Raw genomic sequence first — 15,373 nt, forward strand, 5'->3', positions numbered from 1 at the left:
CTGTGACTGTACTTCTGGTAATGATAACTTAGAGAAAGTGGGAAGTAGATTCCCACTCTGCAATGGTTGTGCTGCAGACCCAGGGAGACACCTCCTATGGGTGTTACTGTGTCCTCTCACTGGTGGCAGGTTGGGTGGTGGGGAGCACTGCGCACAAGCTCTGTGAGGGCTCCGAATGGCCTTCAAAGGTACAAAGCTTTGTTTTTAACAACTGCCCCTGCACTCATATAAACTCCTAAGAACGCGGATGGATAAAATAGGGCAAAATATAACGAGCGGCAGCATTGCTTGCTGCTCGCTGTGGTAATGGGGCACGGGCTGGGGCTCACATGGGCTGCTCTCAGGGAGAAAATGGCGGCGCTGCCGCCGGGCGCCCCCGAGGCCGCCTCCTCTTCTCCTCCTCCTCCTCGTCCCGCCCCGCCCCGCCCCGCCCTGCCCCGCGCAGTCTCGCGGCGCGGCCCCGCTCGGGAGCGCGCTCGTGCCTCCCTCCCGCTCCCTCCCGCCGCCGCAGCGCCGCTCCCTGCAGCCGCCCGGCGGGGTGTGGGGAGGCGGCCCGTCGCTCCCGCCCGCCGCCCCGCGCCGCTCCCAGTCTCGCAGGCGCCGCAGGCCGCTCCGATCCCCGCAGGTAGGTGCGGGCCGGAGCCCTTCTCCTCGCGGCGGGAGGGCAAGATGGAGGCGGCGGGGGAGGGGAGCGGTGCGGAGCCGGCCCCGGTGGTCGCCGCGCCGCGGGGCCCTCGAGCAGGATTTGCTCGGGGCCGGGCAGAGGGGCCCGCTCGGCCTCGGCGGCGTCTCCCGCGGCACGGCCGGGCGGGGCGGGCGGCAGCGCTGCGGCGGGGCCCGGGCTGGGCCTGTGGCGGGGAGGGCCCTGAGGCGGCGCCGCCGGAGCGGGGAGGCAGCGGGATGCGGGGGAGGCGGGTGGGAGCCGGGCCGCAGTGAGACCCGGCCCTGCGGGAAGCGCCTCCTGCGGCCTAAGGGTCTCACCCCATCCCAGGTGCGGGGCCGCGTATTGTGTCCAGCCGCTGGGGATCGTTCTGCTTCTCTCTACACCAGCCGGCGTGTGGGGTTGCGGTGGGGATGGATGTGTTTCCTTGAGGTGTGCGAGCCGTGCACATCCTGCTCACATGCATTTCGGGGCTGCCGAGCGCTCTGTTGCTTCCCTCCCATCCCTGTTTGTTGGTGCACTAACATGTGTGTGCTGTGTTCCTGTAAATAGCCCCGTGTGCCTTTAATTCTGCCTAGTCCTTCCAGGGTAGTTGATCAGTAGATGGTTGCACCTTCAGTTTGTGTTTCTCTCTGGGTGTCACTGAAGAAAGCAGCAGTTATTTGATCTCTGTTCTTCCTGTTGACGTTGTTCTGTTTTTGTTTTCAAAATACAAGGAACTCTTGGTCAGTACGTTTCTTAATTAGCAATGTATTCCTATGTCAGTATTTAAGTAGTGGAGTTTTTCTTACACTACGGTTTCTGTCTGTGCTATTTACACCTCAGTGTTAGGAGCACCCAGAGCAGCTCTGTGCCTTTGCCCACTGTGGCACAGCCTCAGCAGGTGGGTGGATGTTGGCTCTGGTGCTGTGTCTGGGGATGTTGGTAGTTGTCAGAGCCTCCTGTGCTAATCCTGCTGCACAGAAACCCTATGGAAGTGCATATGGGGAGCTCAGCGCTGGGACTAGGGGGTGTTTGATCCCTCTCTTAAGCTTTAGACTCTTTTAGTGGGAGGAGGCTGAAGAAGGTGAGAACACCCACGGAGATGAATGAGCACCTCGTGCCTCTCAGCTGCTCCCTGGGGAGAGGAGAGGTGGGCGAGAACACCCGCAGAGATGAATAACCATCTCCAAGCTGAGATCTCCTCTGTTTTTCTTGGGAACAGCTCCTTTAGAGGAGGAGGCAGCTTTACAAGCACTAATGATACTTTCTTTATAAACATGCACCTCCACCTGCTCTGTCATTCATATGCATATCTGGCTCGCTTTGAAATTTGGTAATTACAGAACCGCAGAATAATCAGGGCGCAGTTTCACAACTGCACTTTCTCAGGCACAGCCTGGCCCCATGGCTGCCTTGGTTCCATGCTGCCCTGACTCCAACTTTGCCTCTTCCCCATCGTCCGGTCCCTGTGCTGCATTTGGGATTCATCAGACCCTTTTGTTCAGGTCTTTTAGGCTGAATCATCACAAAGTCATCCCTGTGAGGTCTGGTCAGTGTTGTAACTGGGGTGGGTGATGGAGGAGCCAGAGCATTTGGTGACAGTGAGGTAACGTGGCTCTGGCTAACCAAGAGCTTTGGTCCATCTGTGCTTCCTCTCCTGCCCCAGTGCCAGCCACCCGCTGTGTTTTCTCATTGGATCGGCTTTGGTCTGGATGTTGGCTTGTCCTGCTCTTGCACAACAGTTAGTGTTGGTACAAGGAGTGGGAGGAAAAAGAGGAAACAGCAGATCATCCTGCTCAGAAAAAAAAACGTGTGTTTGGAGTAGTTTCTGCTGGGTGTGAAGCCAAACCGTCAGCTGTGTCCACGTAATGGGAGGTGCACTTAATTAGATTACTGACATGGTCCTCGGTTTCATGAAGCTGTACTAACTCGTTTGAGCATCCTCTTTCACATTGTCGTGGTTACATGATCTTAATTTCTGTCGGAAAAAGTCTGGCTGGTGTTGATATCTACTGAAACTGCCCTCGGGTGGGACAGGCTTATTTCTGGGGCTGGAGAGCCTGAGGGTGCCCTGTTTGCTGTGCTGTGCAGTCACGTCGTGCTGTGCTGTGTGTTGATACAAAGGCATCCAGTATTCGGGCTCTCCAGGGGACGGTTTCCCTATGTGAGTGTCTTAAGTCTTATTTCCTTCCATTATATATTGTGAATGTTGAATTACTAGCACGCAAAAGCAGCTTTCACCTATTGCCATCGAGGACAGAAATGGGTCTGGGCCCCAGTAAAGTGCCCCTGCACCTGCACTGCCTGAACAGCAGCAGCAGCGCCTCTGAGCTGAGAGCTGACATGGGGGTTGGGGATGGGGAGGACGCCTCCAGCTCCAGGAGGGGCAGTGCTTCTAATGTGTTGCATTGCTTGGGGAGTACTTTGTTTCTCCATCTTCTTTTTTGGACAAAGAGTAACTGGAGAAAGAAGAGAGAACATTTCAGGGAGCAATTTCGATTTGCAACCTTGCATTATTGCAAGTAGCAGCTTTATATTTTGGCTCATTTCAGTTTGTTTTTACCTGCTGTCAACGGATGAGAAAAGCTGTGTTACACAATGAATGCTTAGAAAGTGTTTTGTAAGCACAGTGTGGAGGAACTGGTTGACTGTCTTCAGGCGTTGGTTATGTATTGAACACTCGTCTGCTTCTCACACTGCCCTCTGCAACCAAACGGAGCCTGCAGCCCCTGTGCTGCTGAATATGGCACAGAGCCTTCTTTATGCAGGGAGCTCGAACAGAGTTGGTCCTGTGCTTCATTCCAGCTATTCTAATTGAGAGAAGCGATGTCCCGACTACTAGCACAGAAATAATGCTTGTGTTTCTAAGTGCTGTGTCGCAGACTTTGTGTGCGTTTGCTCTATGCAGGATTGGGTGGTGATGAAGATGTGCTGATAATGTCTCCTGCAGCTCTGTCTGCACTGCTGAAGCTATTGCAGGGAATTGAGTGGGTTTTATATACTGTCGTTAAAAGCAGAATTCTCCGTATTGGCAGTAGGAGTTTACCTTTCCTGCTATAGTTTGAGAAGCTGTAGGTGAGCTTCCAATGTTCAAAGGCCCTGATTCCAGGTGTATTTCAGCAGCTTTAAGCTGGAAAAGTGCTGTATTTGCGGTAGAGGGAGGCACTGTTTCTGCCTAACCAAGAGTTATAATATCACAGGAATTAGGTGAAACTTATTAAGTTTCTGCTGTGTCTGTATTGGCTTTAATAAGATTTCTGTTTCATCTCCCAGCAGAAAAGAGCAAAGAATGTCAAGTTTGACCATGAAATACAAGATGCTTAGAGGCAGCCTCACTGACAGACAGAGCTGTGAGCCAAGGCAGACCTCACGCTCACCTCACTAGTGCTGAGCCAGGTCAGAAGCGTGGTAAGGCAGCAGTATACTGACAGGTGGGGTTATAGCCACAGTTAGAACCCCCCAGCAACAAAACCTGCAGGTCCCAGATAGATGGCCCTGTCCCTGTCCTCATTCCTAGCAGCATTGCAGCTTCTGTGCTTCGTTGTGTGTGGAGCTCTTGTGCTACCTCTTTCCAGAGCTAGTTTATTCAGTTGTCTCCTCCTTTCCCCATCATTTGAATGAAAATTGACTACTAGATAGAGAAGGATCCAAACAGAAAACTCAGTATGGCCTCCAGTAGAAACCTTCTCAAATTGCCACTGAGTGAGTTTACTGCAGTGCCTGGTGTTAACTATTGTGTTGAGAAGTTCAGCAAGATTTAAAACTGATTTAAACAAGCTTGTACATTTCTATTTACATACTTAAGTATGGGCTCAAAACAAGCACGTTCTGATTCACTGGGAACTTTTCAGGCTGGTTTTGCTGAAGAATGCTTGGGCACAGAGTTGTGTGCATTTGCTGGTGCAGTACAGCTGGAGTGGGATTTTAAAGCTGGCATTGCTTTGGATTTTGTACCATGCTTTCCTCAGTTATATCCCCCCCACCCAAACACTTGCTTCTGCTCTACAGATGACTCATGTAGTGTGCCTGCTTCATTCTTTCATTCCCTACTGCAATGTGAATACAGAAAAATGAGGCTGGCAGTGTCCGCACCAGACTAAGGTAGACTAGAGAGCTCTTTTCTAAAGGAAACTTCTCATAAATATGTCTCAAATAAAAGAAAATACAGAACACAAGCTTTGGGAACTACTTGACATTGTCATGACTTTAATAATGGCAGTAACACAGACCATGACCAGATGCATGTGTTCCACCTGAAGGCAGTGTTTGCAGAGCGCGGTTGCCCTGGACACTGTGTGCTGACCCTGCCTGTTCTCTGCTAAAGGCAGCCTTGCTAATTATTCTCATTTCTTTCCACTTGCCAGCCAACATGTGCACTAACAGTGGTTTCATGCTTGTTCCACCGTTTCCCCATTCAATGTGCAGAATTGTAGCATGTGGGTAATCTCTGCTAGAACCAACTATTATTTGGACTATAGTGCTATTCCAGTTTCACTATTTGACATAAAATCGTATTCATACATTTGCACAAGAGTAATGCTTGCACTGTAACATGCATTTGTGGAGCCAAGGTAAATGGGAGTCTGAGCAGGGAGTGTGACCCTTGTAATCAGAAGGGAAGGGTACGCATGGGGGTTTTCTCCTGGGTAAATAGGCTGCTTCTGGTATTCTGTTTCTCTGGCTGGGAGGAAACCCTTGCAACTGTGGGGTAAATTCAGTGATCAATGGTAGAATGTAGATTTGTTTGCCTTAGGAGATACTCCTTATCTACAGGAGGCAAAATACCATCAATATTCCAGACCTTACCTGCTAGAGAATGTACCACAGCAGGAAATGTTTGTCTTCCCAGGTGTGACTGTAGGGCACAGAATTGCTCTGAAGAGCTGGATGCTGATTGGGTTAATCGTGGTTAAATGTTACACAGGCTGAATGGGTGCAAATGTCATCCTGTTCCTCTTTGAGCACCTCGTTGGCTGCTGCTGTGCCTACCTGCTGGACGTCTGTCTGTCTGTCTGTCTGCTGGAGCTGGGGCAGCATGAAGCAGCATGCACGGGAGTCACCTTCATAACCTCCTGAAGTTTCTGCTTTGTAATGGATCCCTTGTGTAGCTTTATATTCCCAACAGTGGCCTCACTGTCTTTGCAGAGTATCTCACCTGTTTCTGTGTTTCTTACATAACTGTAGAAACAACAAAACTGATGAGTGTTTTATTAATTAGCTGCTTTTAAAACAACAGCACAATCTCTGCTGGCCTGAATCTGTTGAACCAGGAGAACAGTGTGGTGTTTCTCCTTACTCACAGATCTCCACTAATCTTACATCTATAGCAGCTAGAAGGTGGATGAGGTTTGGTCAGAAGGGCTTTGAAATGGCAGTGGGTGAGCGGATGTTGTGTATCTTCTGGCTGAACTGCTCTTGTTCAGTTCTTTAATGCACTTCTTCCCTAATTGAGTGCTTCTGAATAGCATGTCCTTTAAGTGGTTGCTTTTAACTAAAGGTTACCATGCAAACCTTCAGGTGAAATCTTATTAATACTTCTCATCTAAAAAAGTAATTTGCTGGCACTGATGCTGTTCACCAAAAAATGGAAATTGCTTGCACTTGTGTTAGAAAATAAAAGTAGATCTTGAAAGATTTTCTTGTGGAACAGTGCAGTGTTGGTTTTTATTGACATAGATTTCTCTCTCTTCTTTTTGATAGAAAATGATGCACCCTGTTGCCAGCAGCAATGCAGCGTTCTGCGGGACGGGCAAGAGCTCTTGCCTTAACGAAGACACCGTGAGAGCTGCTGACCAGTTTGACTTGTATGCCACGCAGCAAAGTAAATACACCCATGCAGTGAGCCACAAACCGATGGTGTGCCAGAGACAAGATGCTCTGAATGAATCCCACCTGCAGACCACGAGTGGCAGGAATATAGAAACAAAAGATGAACTGAAGAAAAAGAAAAACCTCAACCGATCCGGTAAACGTGGGAGGCCGTCAGGGACCACAAAATCAGCAGGGTACCGAACCAGCACGGGTCGACCCCTGGGGACCACCAAAGCAGCTGGATTTAAGACAAGTCCAGGCAGACCCTTGGGCACAACTAAAGCAGCAGGATACAAAGTCAGCCCAGGCAGACCTCCAGGTAGCATTAAAGCTCAATCCCGGTTTGCAAATCTAAGTTATACTTGTGGCAGTGCAGCTTTTCCTTATCCTATGGTGCATAACAGAGGAGTACATGCTGTTGGTGAAACTAGCAGCAAACTCAAGCAGCCTAACGAATGAAAGGAAGAAAGTAGTAACTGCTTACTAATCTGCTTTACTCTGGATTTTGGCATGTTTCTTGCATTTTATTGTAGCATTTGCATACGTTTGAGTTTCTAGATTTTATTTTCACTCAAATAATGCCACAGTCTACGGGTGCAGTTCAGTAACTTTTAAAGCAGTGTCAAGAGGGCACTGCTCTAAAGTCTTTTTAGTTGTTGTTTTTTAAATCATAATTGAAAAGAAAGGCTGAACTGGAGGTGTCTACACCTGAGTAATATCCGTGTTCCTAGTTTTACATTCAGTTTTGGGTAAATCTAGTTTTGTGGTTATGCATTAAGTAATTGAAAGAAGGAAGATAGAATTAGCTGGTTGTTGGCTCCCAGTGGGGCCTATCTCACCATAGGGAACTGGTGCAGATGAGTTCACACTTGATAAAGAAAAGGAAATTATTTGGGACTGTTTAACTAGTAAAAACAGCAACCTTCTGAGTTCCTGTGTGTTTTTAAAAGGAATAGAAAGCAAGCTACGTTCTGCATTTCTACAGGAGCTTCTCCAGACCTCAGACAGATCCATAGAAACTTAACAAACCAACCAAAAAAAAAAAACCAAAAAACCCACCAATTTTCTTTTTGTTTCTGTGTTGATTTCTGGAGCTGTAGCACGAAGTCAATTTCAAATCATGTTCCAAAAATGATTTTTGAAAATAAGAGCTGAAAGCTGAGCGTTGGCACAGCGCGCTGCAGCGTCACAGCGCCTTATTAACACGAGCTAATTTGCCTTTAGGTGATAGCTGTTCTTTTTGTTATGCTGGCACAGGATCCTGCTATGTAATTTAGAAATGCCTAAATATATTTACCAAACCACAGATAGTTCTTTACATTTTGAAATATTTTATAAGAAATTAAGTACTGTTCATTCTAGTAACACACTTGGTTAATATTAAGCAGTACGTCCTTAATCTGTAAATATCTATTTACACTGGTTTTTGCCTTTAAAAATCTCTGCTTAGGTGGCGACAGTTTAATAGCTTTTAAAGTATTAATCTATAATGTTTACAAATTAAACTTTTTAAATAGACACTGTTGCCAAGTTTTCAGGCTTCGTTTTGCCAGATATTCCTGGAAATACAGTTCTTGCATTGTCGGACACTTAGGCTATATTTAAGTTACGGGACGTTCTGTATCTACCAAAGGACACCATTTTCATGATTTATAAAAGCAAACTGTATAGCTGATGCAAACAGGATGCAGTTTACTGCACTGCTAGACCCCAGAGATGAAGTAATTCATAGGAATTCATCTATGCATGCAAGCTGAAAAAAAATGTTGTTGGTTGACTATAAATACCTTTCTTGACTCAAACTTAAGCCTTCCCTCTTTCCAAAAGAAATGTCCCATTTTTCAGCTGGATGTGCTTAATTTAAGTGTGAGAGAGCGTATGTGTGCATGTAATGTGCGCATACTTTAATCTAGACTTCAAAAAAATCCATATAAATCCTCAATGTTGCATATTGTTTGTTCTAAATTTATTTTTACTGGAATCCAAGCTCTTTTTTTTCTTTTTCCACCTGGAAGAAAGTTCCTATTTAAGTTGTTTGAAGCAAAATGTGACTCGGTGATAAATTTGTAGGCTCATGCATCTGGGGAGGGGGTGGTTATATATAAAGCTTGGCGATCTGGGGAGCAAAAGAAATTGGGTTAATTAGTGCTTATGCTGAACTGATAACTTTTGTTAACATAAATGCTATTCTGGCCTGCTGACATTTTGATGAGAGCTCTTGATTTCAGTGCTGACGACTTAAGAAACAGATGTCATGTTTCATACCTTTTTTATCAGGAAAAAAGCAGCAAGCCTTCAGGTGTTCCAGTGATGCCTAACACATAATGAGCTGGACTTTATGCTGTACTTTACGATAGGTGTGTTGAATTGTTTTTGGGGAACTGTGTATGCACTGGCAACTAAGACAATGAACCTCAGCTGTACTGGATGGCTCCTTAGGCGATATCTGAATTAACGGCAGCTAAACTGCTACTAAAACTAGTTTCTTCATGCTGAAGCTATGAGATCCAGTGATACGTTCTGTTCCTCAGCAAACTCACAAGTCTGAAATCTAGCGATTTCTCAGAGCGATGTAACTTCTGACACATGCAAAATGCTAACGTGAGTTCATTCACCCTCAGGATCTGTGTTGTATTGGCTGTTTTTAATCAGATGATTTTTCAACAAAAGACTGCTTTAAGTTCTTACCTGAACTCAGCTGGGAAAGCTGTCCTCTTCAGCTGAATGTAGAACCTGCAGGAGCGTCACACCTCGCTGGCAAGGAACGTGTTGCATGTCACCACTGTACCTTGGAGAAACTCCACTTACCTCCTCTGTTTATCTGGTTTGCTCCTGTTCCATTTCTCCCTCGTGCATCTACTCGATGGTGCTGTGCTGTGTGTCAGGAGATAATGCAGCTGTATCACTGTTCCGCTAGTATAATGAATTTTAATCAAGTATGCTGATGAAATAATGAAATCATCTAAGCAACTTCTGTTCGTTACAGTGTTTATTAATTATGTCAAATGAAATGTAATCCCAGTTAAAAAAAACAAACCAACAAAACAGCAATTAATGTTGTCAATTGTGAAACGAGGAGCATAAAGTAGAAAAGTGTTCTGCAAAGGGCTGCGTGGCACCTGGGATCTGGCAAGGAGACCAGCAGGGTCCTGCTGGGCATTTCCTCATTCTGCTTTATTTAGATCTGACTGTAGTCGACTGGCGCCATGCAGCGAGGGGAAGAAAAAGGAAGGAAGACATTTGAAGTGAAAGAGGAATGGAATTTTCAAATACTTCTGCTTTGCCTATGTATAATGTGCAGAATACGTGCTTTAAAAAATACCCAAACAACCCAACAACACTTTTCTTTCCACATAAACACTGAAGCAGCATGTTAATGCCTAAACTTTACTAGTACCAGTGGGAAAACTGGACTTTTCCCCCCTCCCCCGTAGTATGAAAACATAACTTGTAAGGTAAATTGCTTATTTTATATTCTATATCATAATTCAGCTATTCATAAGCTAGGATCACTGTTGTGTGTTAACACTGTTCAGAAGATCTACACGTCAAGTTTGCTTTTTAATGATCTCTTTTAATTATCAAGTTTCTAACGTCTTATTTATACATGAATGAAATGTATTCACTTGCTATTACTCTTTGATGATGCTATACGAGTTCACTGTTTAATATACATAGAGTTACGACTTTTCTGTTTCTGATTAAATTTACTTAAACTTTAAAACCAAATAGTTTTGCTACTATAAAGTCTTGCACTGGACATATTCAAGATGATAGCACCATATTTTGGCAGGAAAGAAAAACCAACAGATACCATCCATCAGAAGAGGCTAACAGTGAAATTCAGTACAGTGTGTTTAAGATCAGCTGTTAGCCTTGCTGTTAAAACAGCGCTCTTTATGTCTTGGATTTAGTTCAATCGAAATAACTCCGTATCGAGAGCCATTAAAGATCTCTGTTTCGAAGGAATATATTTTCATTTCATCTGAAAGATCTGAGAGTTTGGTCGGGACAAAACCAAACCTCGTCAGTGAAATTTGTCTATGAAGAGAATTACTTGGAACTACATACAGTACACAGTAATTCAGATGTGAATTAAACTCCCTTCCCCCTTCTTGAAGAGCTTTAAAAGGCAGAGTGAAATGAAGTCATTTGTCTGCTGGCTTCGTTAACCGAGACTCTGCTCTTCTTTGTTGTATGTATAATAACATTTCATGCTATCCCTATAGAGTTGACAGTTAAAACAAGTGATAACAATCATAAATACTTTGAACTGCAGACCTAATTTCTGACCACAAAAGAAGTTTATTCTTCTCTATTTTAATGCATATATTTTAACACCGCTTAAATATATTTATGACTTTAGTAGAGGCTAGACTTTTCTCTTTAAGACTTTTTTTTTTTCCAGGTAGATAAATCTGTATTCTGAAGTTTGGAACCACTTTCTGATACTTTAACCTTTCATCGTTTGCTTTTCCACAGGTTTACTTTGGGAATACAGTAATCTGTTCAATATCTAGTATCAGCACCCTGTCCTCTGCTGTAAAAAGCCTGATTAGATACTGTGTATGTTTTTATGTCCATGAACTTGAGCTACTCGTGTGCAATTATGTGTATGGGAATGGAGTAGTGTTCATGATCTGTATTTACATCATCATATGGATGTATATTTATTAATAAAGTTAATACTTTAAAACCTAATGATTATTTTATATGTGCTTTTGGTTTGTGTGTGTGTGTGTGTGTGTGTGTGTGTGTGTGTGTGTGTGTGTGTGCCAGCATGTCAGAGCAATAACTTGAACCCATCTCTGCTGTAAATAGGAATTGTTAAGTTAATTAATTGTAGTTAAGTGTGTGGTGCAGCTTGTGCAGGTGTTGCTTAAAATCGGGTGATCAGATTTGTTCTCTGCTTCTATGAAGCTCAGGTGAGTGGCTCCAGCACACTGTGTTCATGCTTGTGTGGACTTAAAAACACACAAAGAATATGTGAGAGATGGAGGACATTCATAATTACACAGTACAGGCTTATTAGCAGCCTTGGAGGTTGCTTTGCTGCTCATTTATCCCAGGTCACAGCTCAGTAGCACTGTTTGTTTGTTTGCCAGCTGTGCCAGTTGGACCTTAATGGAAGCTTTATGGTGGCTTTATCTTCCTGGTAATGCCACTTATGTGTCTGATGTGACACTGGGCTGTGCTTTGGAGCTGGACTGGTTTGATTATTTAGAGCAGATATAGGTTTATTTAGAGCAGATATAGGTTTAGTTGATTATTTAGAGCAGAAATAAATAGCCTTGAAGTTAAGGTTGCCACATCTCAATTGGAAATGGAGGGTGTGTTTCCCCCCAGCCTCTTGGGTTCCCTGTGTGTGTGTTTTTATTCTATCAGCTATTCTGGTATGTTCTCTATGCAAACTTCAGTTTTATATCTTAAGGCCTAAAGTACCTCCTATATTTATTCTCATACAGATTATATGGGCAGTGAGTGGGCTGGGTGGTGATTTCGAACGGCACAGTTCCCTGCAGTGCTGTGTGAGCTCCAGCAGCCCGTCCTGTCCCTTCCTGGGCACAGGCCGCAGCCCTGACACAAAATCGCGTCACATCCCGACTGAGAACGCGATGGAGCCGCGTCAAAATGGCGGCACGTCTCCTTCCGCCTCTAACGTATGCACGCATTACACCGGTAGCGGAAGCGCCTGAGGACTTCCGGCGGAAGTGCCCGTTGTCCGTGGAGACGCAGAGCTGTGGTGGGATGTGGTGGCTGCTGCTGCTGGCCGGGCTGTGTCGGGCCCTACCGGAGGGTTAGGCCGGGGCCGGGGCTGGGGCTGGGGCTGGGGCTGGGACGAGGGTGGGTGTGGATTCTCCGGGCCCGGGGCTGATCTCTCCCTCCTGGCTCAGGGGCGGTGACGGAGCCTGGTGCGGACGGTGAAGCGGTGCGGTACCGGACGGCGGAGATGGCCGACGCGATGCTGGGCAGCGGAACGGCCGGACAGCACAACGTGGTGCTATCGGCGGTACCGGGAGAGCTGAGTGAAGGGCGGGAGGCCGAGGCGTGCGAGGCGGCGGCCGGAGGAGGGGACTGCGGCGATGGGAGCGGGCCCGAGGCTCCTCCCGTGGTGCTGGAGACCGTGCTGCCAGCGGGAGAGGAGCCCAACAGCACCGCCGAGAGCGGGAAGAGCCCCAAGGTGAGCTGCGAGGAGAGGAACGGCACCGCTACCGGCAACTATACATTGCAGATCCTCAACGTGTCCCAGGTGAGCGGCCCGCGGCGTCGTGCAGCTCTGAGTGTATTGGGTGTGGGAAGCGTTGGGTCTGTGTGTGTCTGTGTCTTGTAGTGCTTGAATTCACAGAATCACAGAATGACCCGGGTTGGAAGGGACCTCAAGGATCATGTAGTTCCAACCCCCCTGCCTGGCGGGGCCACCAAACATACACCTTTACTAGATCAGGTTGCCCATGGCCCCGTCCAACCTGGTCTTGAACACCTCCAAGGACGGGGCATCCACAACCTCACTGGGCAGCATGTTCCAGGGCCTAACCACTCTCCTAGTGGTGGGTTTCTTTGTGTAATGGGGAAAGTTTGAGCAGGGCTGTGCATTGCGTCATTGTGAGCTGGAGTAAATGGAACAACAGCTCAGTCTGCAAGTACGTGTGTCTCATGTGTGCACTTGTGGTGAGCTGTCAGCCTTAGTGCTGTATAGATCTGTATCTTTGGGTTTGTTTTGTGGTACTTATAGCCAATACCAGTAACTGTATCTAGTATGGCTCTTGTGATAGAGATGGTGGATTTTCTGGGGGGGTTGTGTTGTATTTTTCTTCATTTCAGTAATTTTTTTTAAGAACAAAAAATTCTTTCAAATGAAAGAAATGTCATTTCTTTCAAAAGGGTTAAACAAATATGTTTCTATTTGATAAACACCATCAACTGTCTAATTGATAGCCTGGTCTAGTGGATGGCTGCCCTGCCCATAGCAGGGGGTTTAAATGATGATCACTATGGTCCTTTTCAACCCAGCCCATTCTATGATATGATTTTATGATTGCTGAGCGATGCACTCCTACATAGGACAACTTAATTAAATGTTTCTCTGTGTCTGTTTTGCTCTCTCTAAGGATCTGATGGAGTTCTTAAACCCAAACAGCAGTGACTGTACGTTGGTCCTGTTCTATACTCCGTGGTGCCGCTTTTCTGTAAGCCTGGCTCCTCATTTCAATTCTTTACCTCGAGCGTTTCCCACTCTTCGCTTCCTGGCACTGGATGCATCGCAGCATAGCAGGTAACTTACAGGTCTTGTGCTCTGGTCTCAGTTTATTTACAACAGCAAGTTCTGTGTTTTAAAAGCAGTTGTGTGTTTGTAACTGTTTATTATAAGATGTTGTTCCTGTTTTCTTTTTGATTATAGCTTTACCATATTTTCTTCCTCTTGCCAACTTAGCAGGAAGGAAATGCTGCTCTGTTGGTTCTCTGTTGGTAGATTACTTGGCCTGGAAGCTGTTCTGTTAGCTGCCTTTTGGGTATCACGATTCTGAGAAGTTCTAATCATTCATTCACCTTCTATATCCTTGGATACCAAGACCTGGATCCATACAACACTGTGTGTATGGAGAGGGAACATCCACTGCTGAATGTTGTGTTATCAACATAATTGATGAAGCATTCATAAGCATCCCTAATACTGCAAGAAGTGGCTGCTTATTATTTTCTTATGAAGTGATTCATTTAGTGAAGCTGACACTTGTGCTGTGGCTGCCTTTGTTCCTTTCTTCAGTAGATTTCTTTCCCTTCATGCCTTGTATGTGCTTTATGTTCTCCAGCTTATCAACTCGGTTTGGAACCGTAGCTGTACCCAATATCCTCCTTTTCCAAGGTGCTAAACCTATGGCTAGATTTAATCATACAGACAGAACGCTGGAAACACTGAAAGACTTCATTTTTAATCAAACAGGTATGTAAAGCAGCACTGAATTATCAATAGTGTTGATATCTATATAGTTGGGTTTTAGCTCCATAAGAGCTTTCCTCTTATTATTGTTATGTATTCCTCTTATGTTGTTTTGTAATGTGAATTTGATGAAAACCCTGAGAGGATCCAGCAGAGATTGTTGAGTGAACTGAGTTTTGAGGCATGGAGAAACAAGGAATGGACTGGGCTGCTTTTACAATGTAGAGGGAAACAGTGGGGTTTAAGGTAGAAGGATTGGGCACATCTTCATGCCCAGATCTTTCATTTGGGAGTAAGGGAACCTTGAGATTGTTGCCAGTGTCATGCAGGGTGACAGCAGTTCCTTGATGGCTTTCCAGTCTTCCATAAGCAAACTATATACTCAGCCTATTAAAATCTAAGAACCACCTCAACAAACATTTAGCTCTGCCTGTATGTGTGCCTTGGTCTGAGGAGGGGAACAGAACTGCAGACACAGAGAACTGTTCTGTATTGAACCATCATTAGAGGTGCTGATGAAGGACGTTCTTTTCCAGGTATAGAAGCTAAAAATGATGTGACTGTGACAGAGGAAGACTGGAAGGGGCCTCTGCCCAGTGTCCTGACAAAAGGAGTGGACTGGCTGCTGGTGTTTTCCGTGCTCTTCGTGGCCAGCTTTATCATGTACGCCACCATTCGGACTGAGAGCATCCGGTGGCTGATCCCAGGGCAGGAGCATGAACACCAGGAGTGACTGGAGGTGCTGAAACAGGGACACCATTTCCTGTGTGTAACGCAGATTTTGTGTGGATTTGAAGTACCCGAGGGTGAACTGTTGTATTTGTTTGTTGTAATTTATAATGTTGATGGAAAATCAGCTTGATTTACCAACTATATCAAGTGAACCGAGGTAAATAGAGTGGTGAGTAAACTAACATGGAGAAACATGAACTAAATAAGTATTTATTAAAGTGCTCTGACCTGTTTATTTTTCATGGACC

The 15,373-nt window shown here is 45.7% G+C and overlaps 2 protein-coding genes across 4 annotated transcripts; both read left to right on the forward strand.

The window, feature by feature from the left end:
• The first annotated feature begins 463 nt into the window (after nucleotides 1-463).
• Nucleotides 464-11,155, forward strand: C13H5orf24 (chromosome 13 C5orf24 homolog). Of its 3 annotated transcripts, XM_015875766.2 has the most exons (3): nucleotides 468-625; nucleotides 6,344-6,773; nucleotides 8,732-11,155. In XM_015875766.2, the coding sequence occupies exons 2-3, from the start codon at nucleotides 6,347-6,349 to the stop codon at nucleotides 8,770-8,772; spliced, it is 468 nt and encodes a 155-aa protein (XP_015731252.1). In that variant the 5' UTR covers nucleotides 468-625; nucleotides 6,344-6,346; the 3' UTR covers nucleotides 8,773-11,155. The 3 variants fall into 3 exon arrangements, with proteins under 3 accessions (XP_015731250.1, XP_015731252.1, XP_015731251.1); XM_015875764.2 differs by having other exon boundaries at nucleotides 464-625; nucleotides 6,344-11,155; XM_015875765.2 differs by lacking the exon at nucleotides 468-625 and adding an exon at nucleotides 3,924-4,039 and having other exon boundaries at nucleotides 6,344-11,155.
• A 915-nt stretch (nucleotides 11,156-12,070) lies between these two features.
• TXNDC15 (thioredoxin domain containing 15) lies at nucleotides 12,071-15,358 on the forward strand. The gene is made up of 5 exons (XM_015875763.2): nucleotides 12,071-12,251; nucleotides 12,349-12,704; nucleotides 13,564-13,727; nucleotides 14,266-14,396; nucleotides 14,930-15,358. The coding sequence occupies exons 1-5, from the start codon at nucleotides 12,086-12,088 to the stop codon at nucleotides 15,124-15,126; spliced, it is 1,014 nt and encodes a 337-aa protein (XP_015731249.1). The 5' UTR covers nucleotides 12,071-12,085; the 3' UTR covers nucleotides 15,127-15,358.
• The last annotated feature ends 15 nt before the right edge of the window (nucleotides 15,359-15,373 follow it).

The sequence above is a fragment of the Coturnix japonica genome, chromosome 13 (assembly GCF_001577835.2).
Source record: "Coturnix japonica isolate 7356 chromosome 13, Coturnix japonica 2.1, whole genome shotgun sequence".
Classification (NCBI taxonomy): Eukaryota; Metazoa; Chordata; class Aves; order Galliformes; family Phasianidae; genus Coturnix; species Coturnix japonica.

Coding starts and splice junctions, on each gene's coding strand:
- TXNDC15 (XM_015875763.2), top strand. CDS start 12,086: ATGGCGGCACGTCTCCTTCCGCCTCTAACGTATGCACGCATTACACCG. Junction 12,705..13,563: donor AGATCCTCAACGTGTCCCAG/GTGAGCGGCCCG, acceptor GCTCTCTCTAAG/GATCTGATGGAGTTCTTAAA. Junction 13,728..14,265: donor GATGCATCGCAGCATAGCAG/GTAACTTACAGG, acceptor TATGTTCTCCAG/CTTATCAACTCGGTTTGGAA.
- C13H5orf24 (XM_015875764.2), top strand. CDS start 6,347: ATGATGCACCCTGTTGCCAGCAGCAATGCAGCGTTCTGCGGGACGGGC.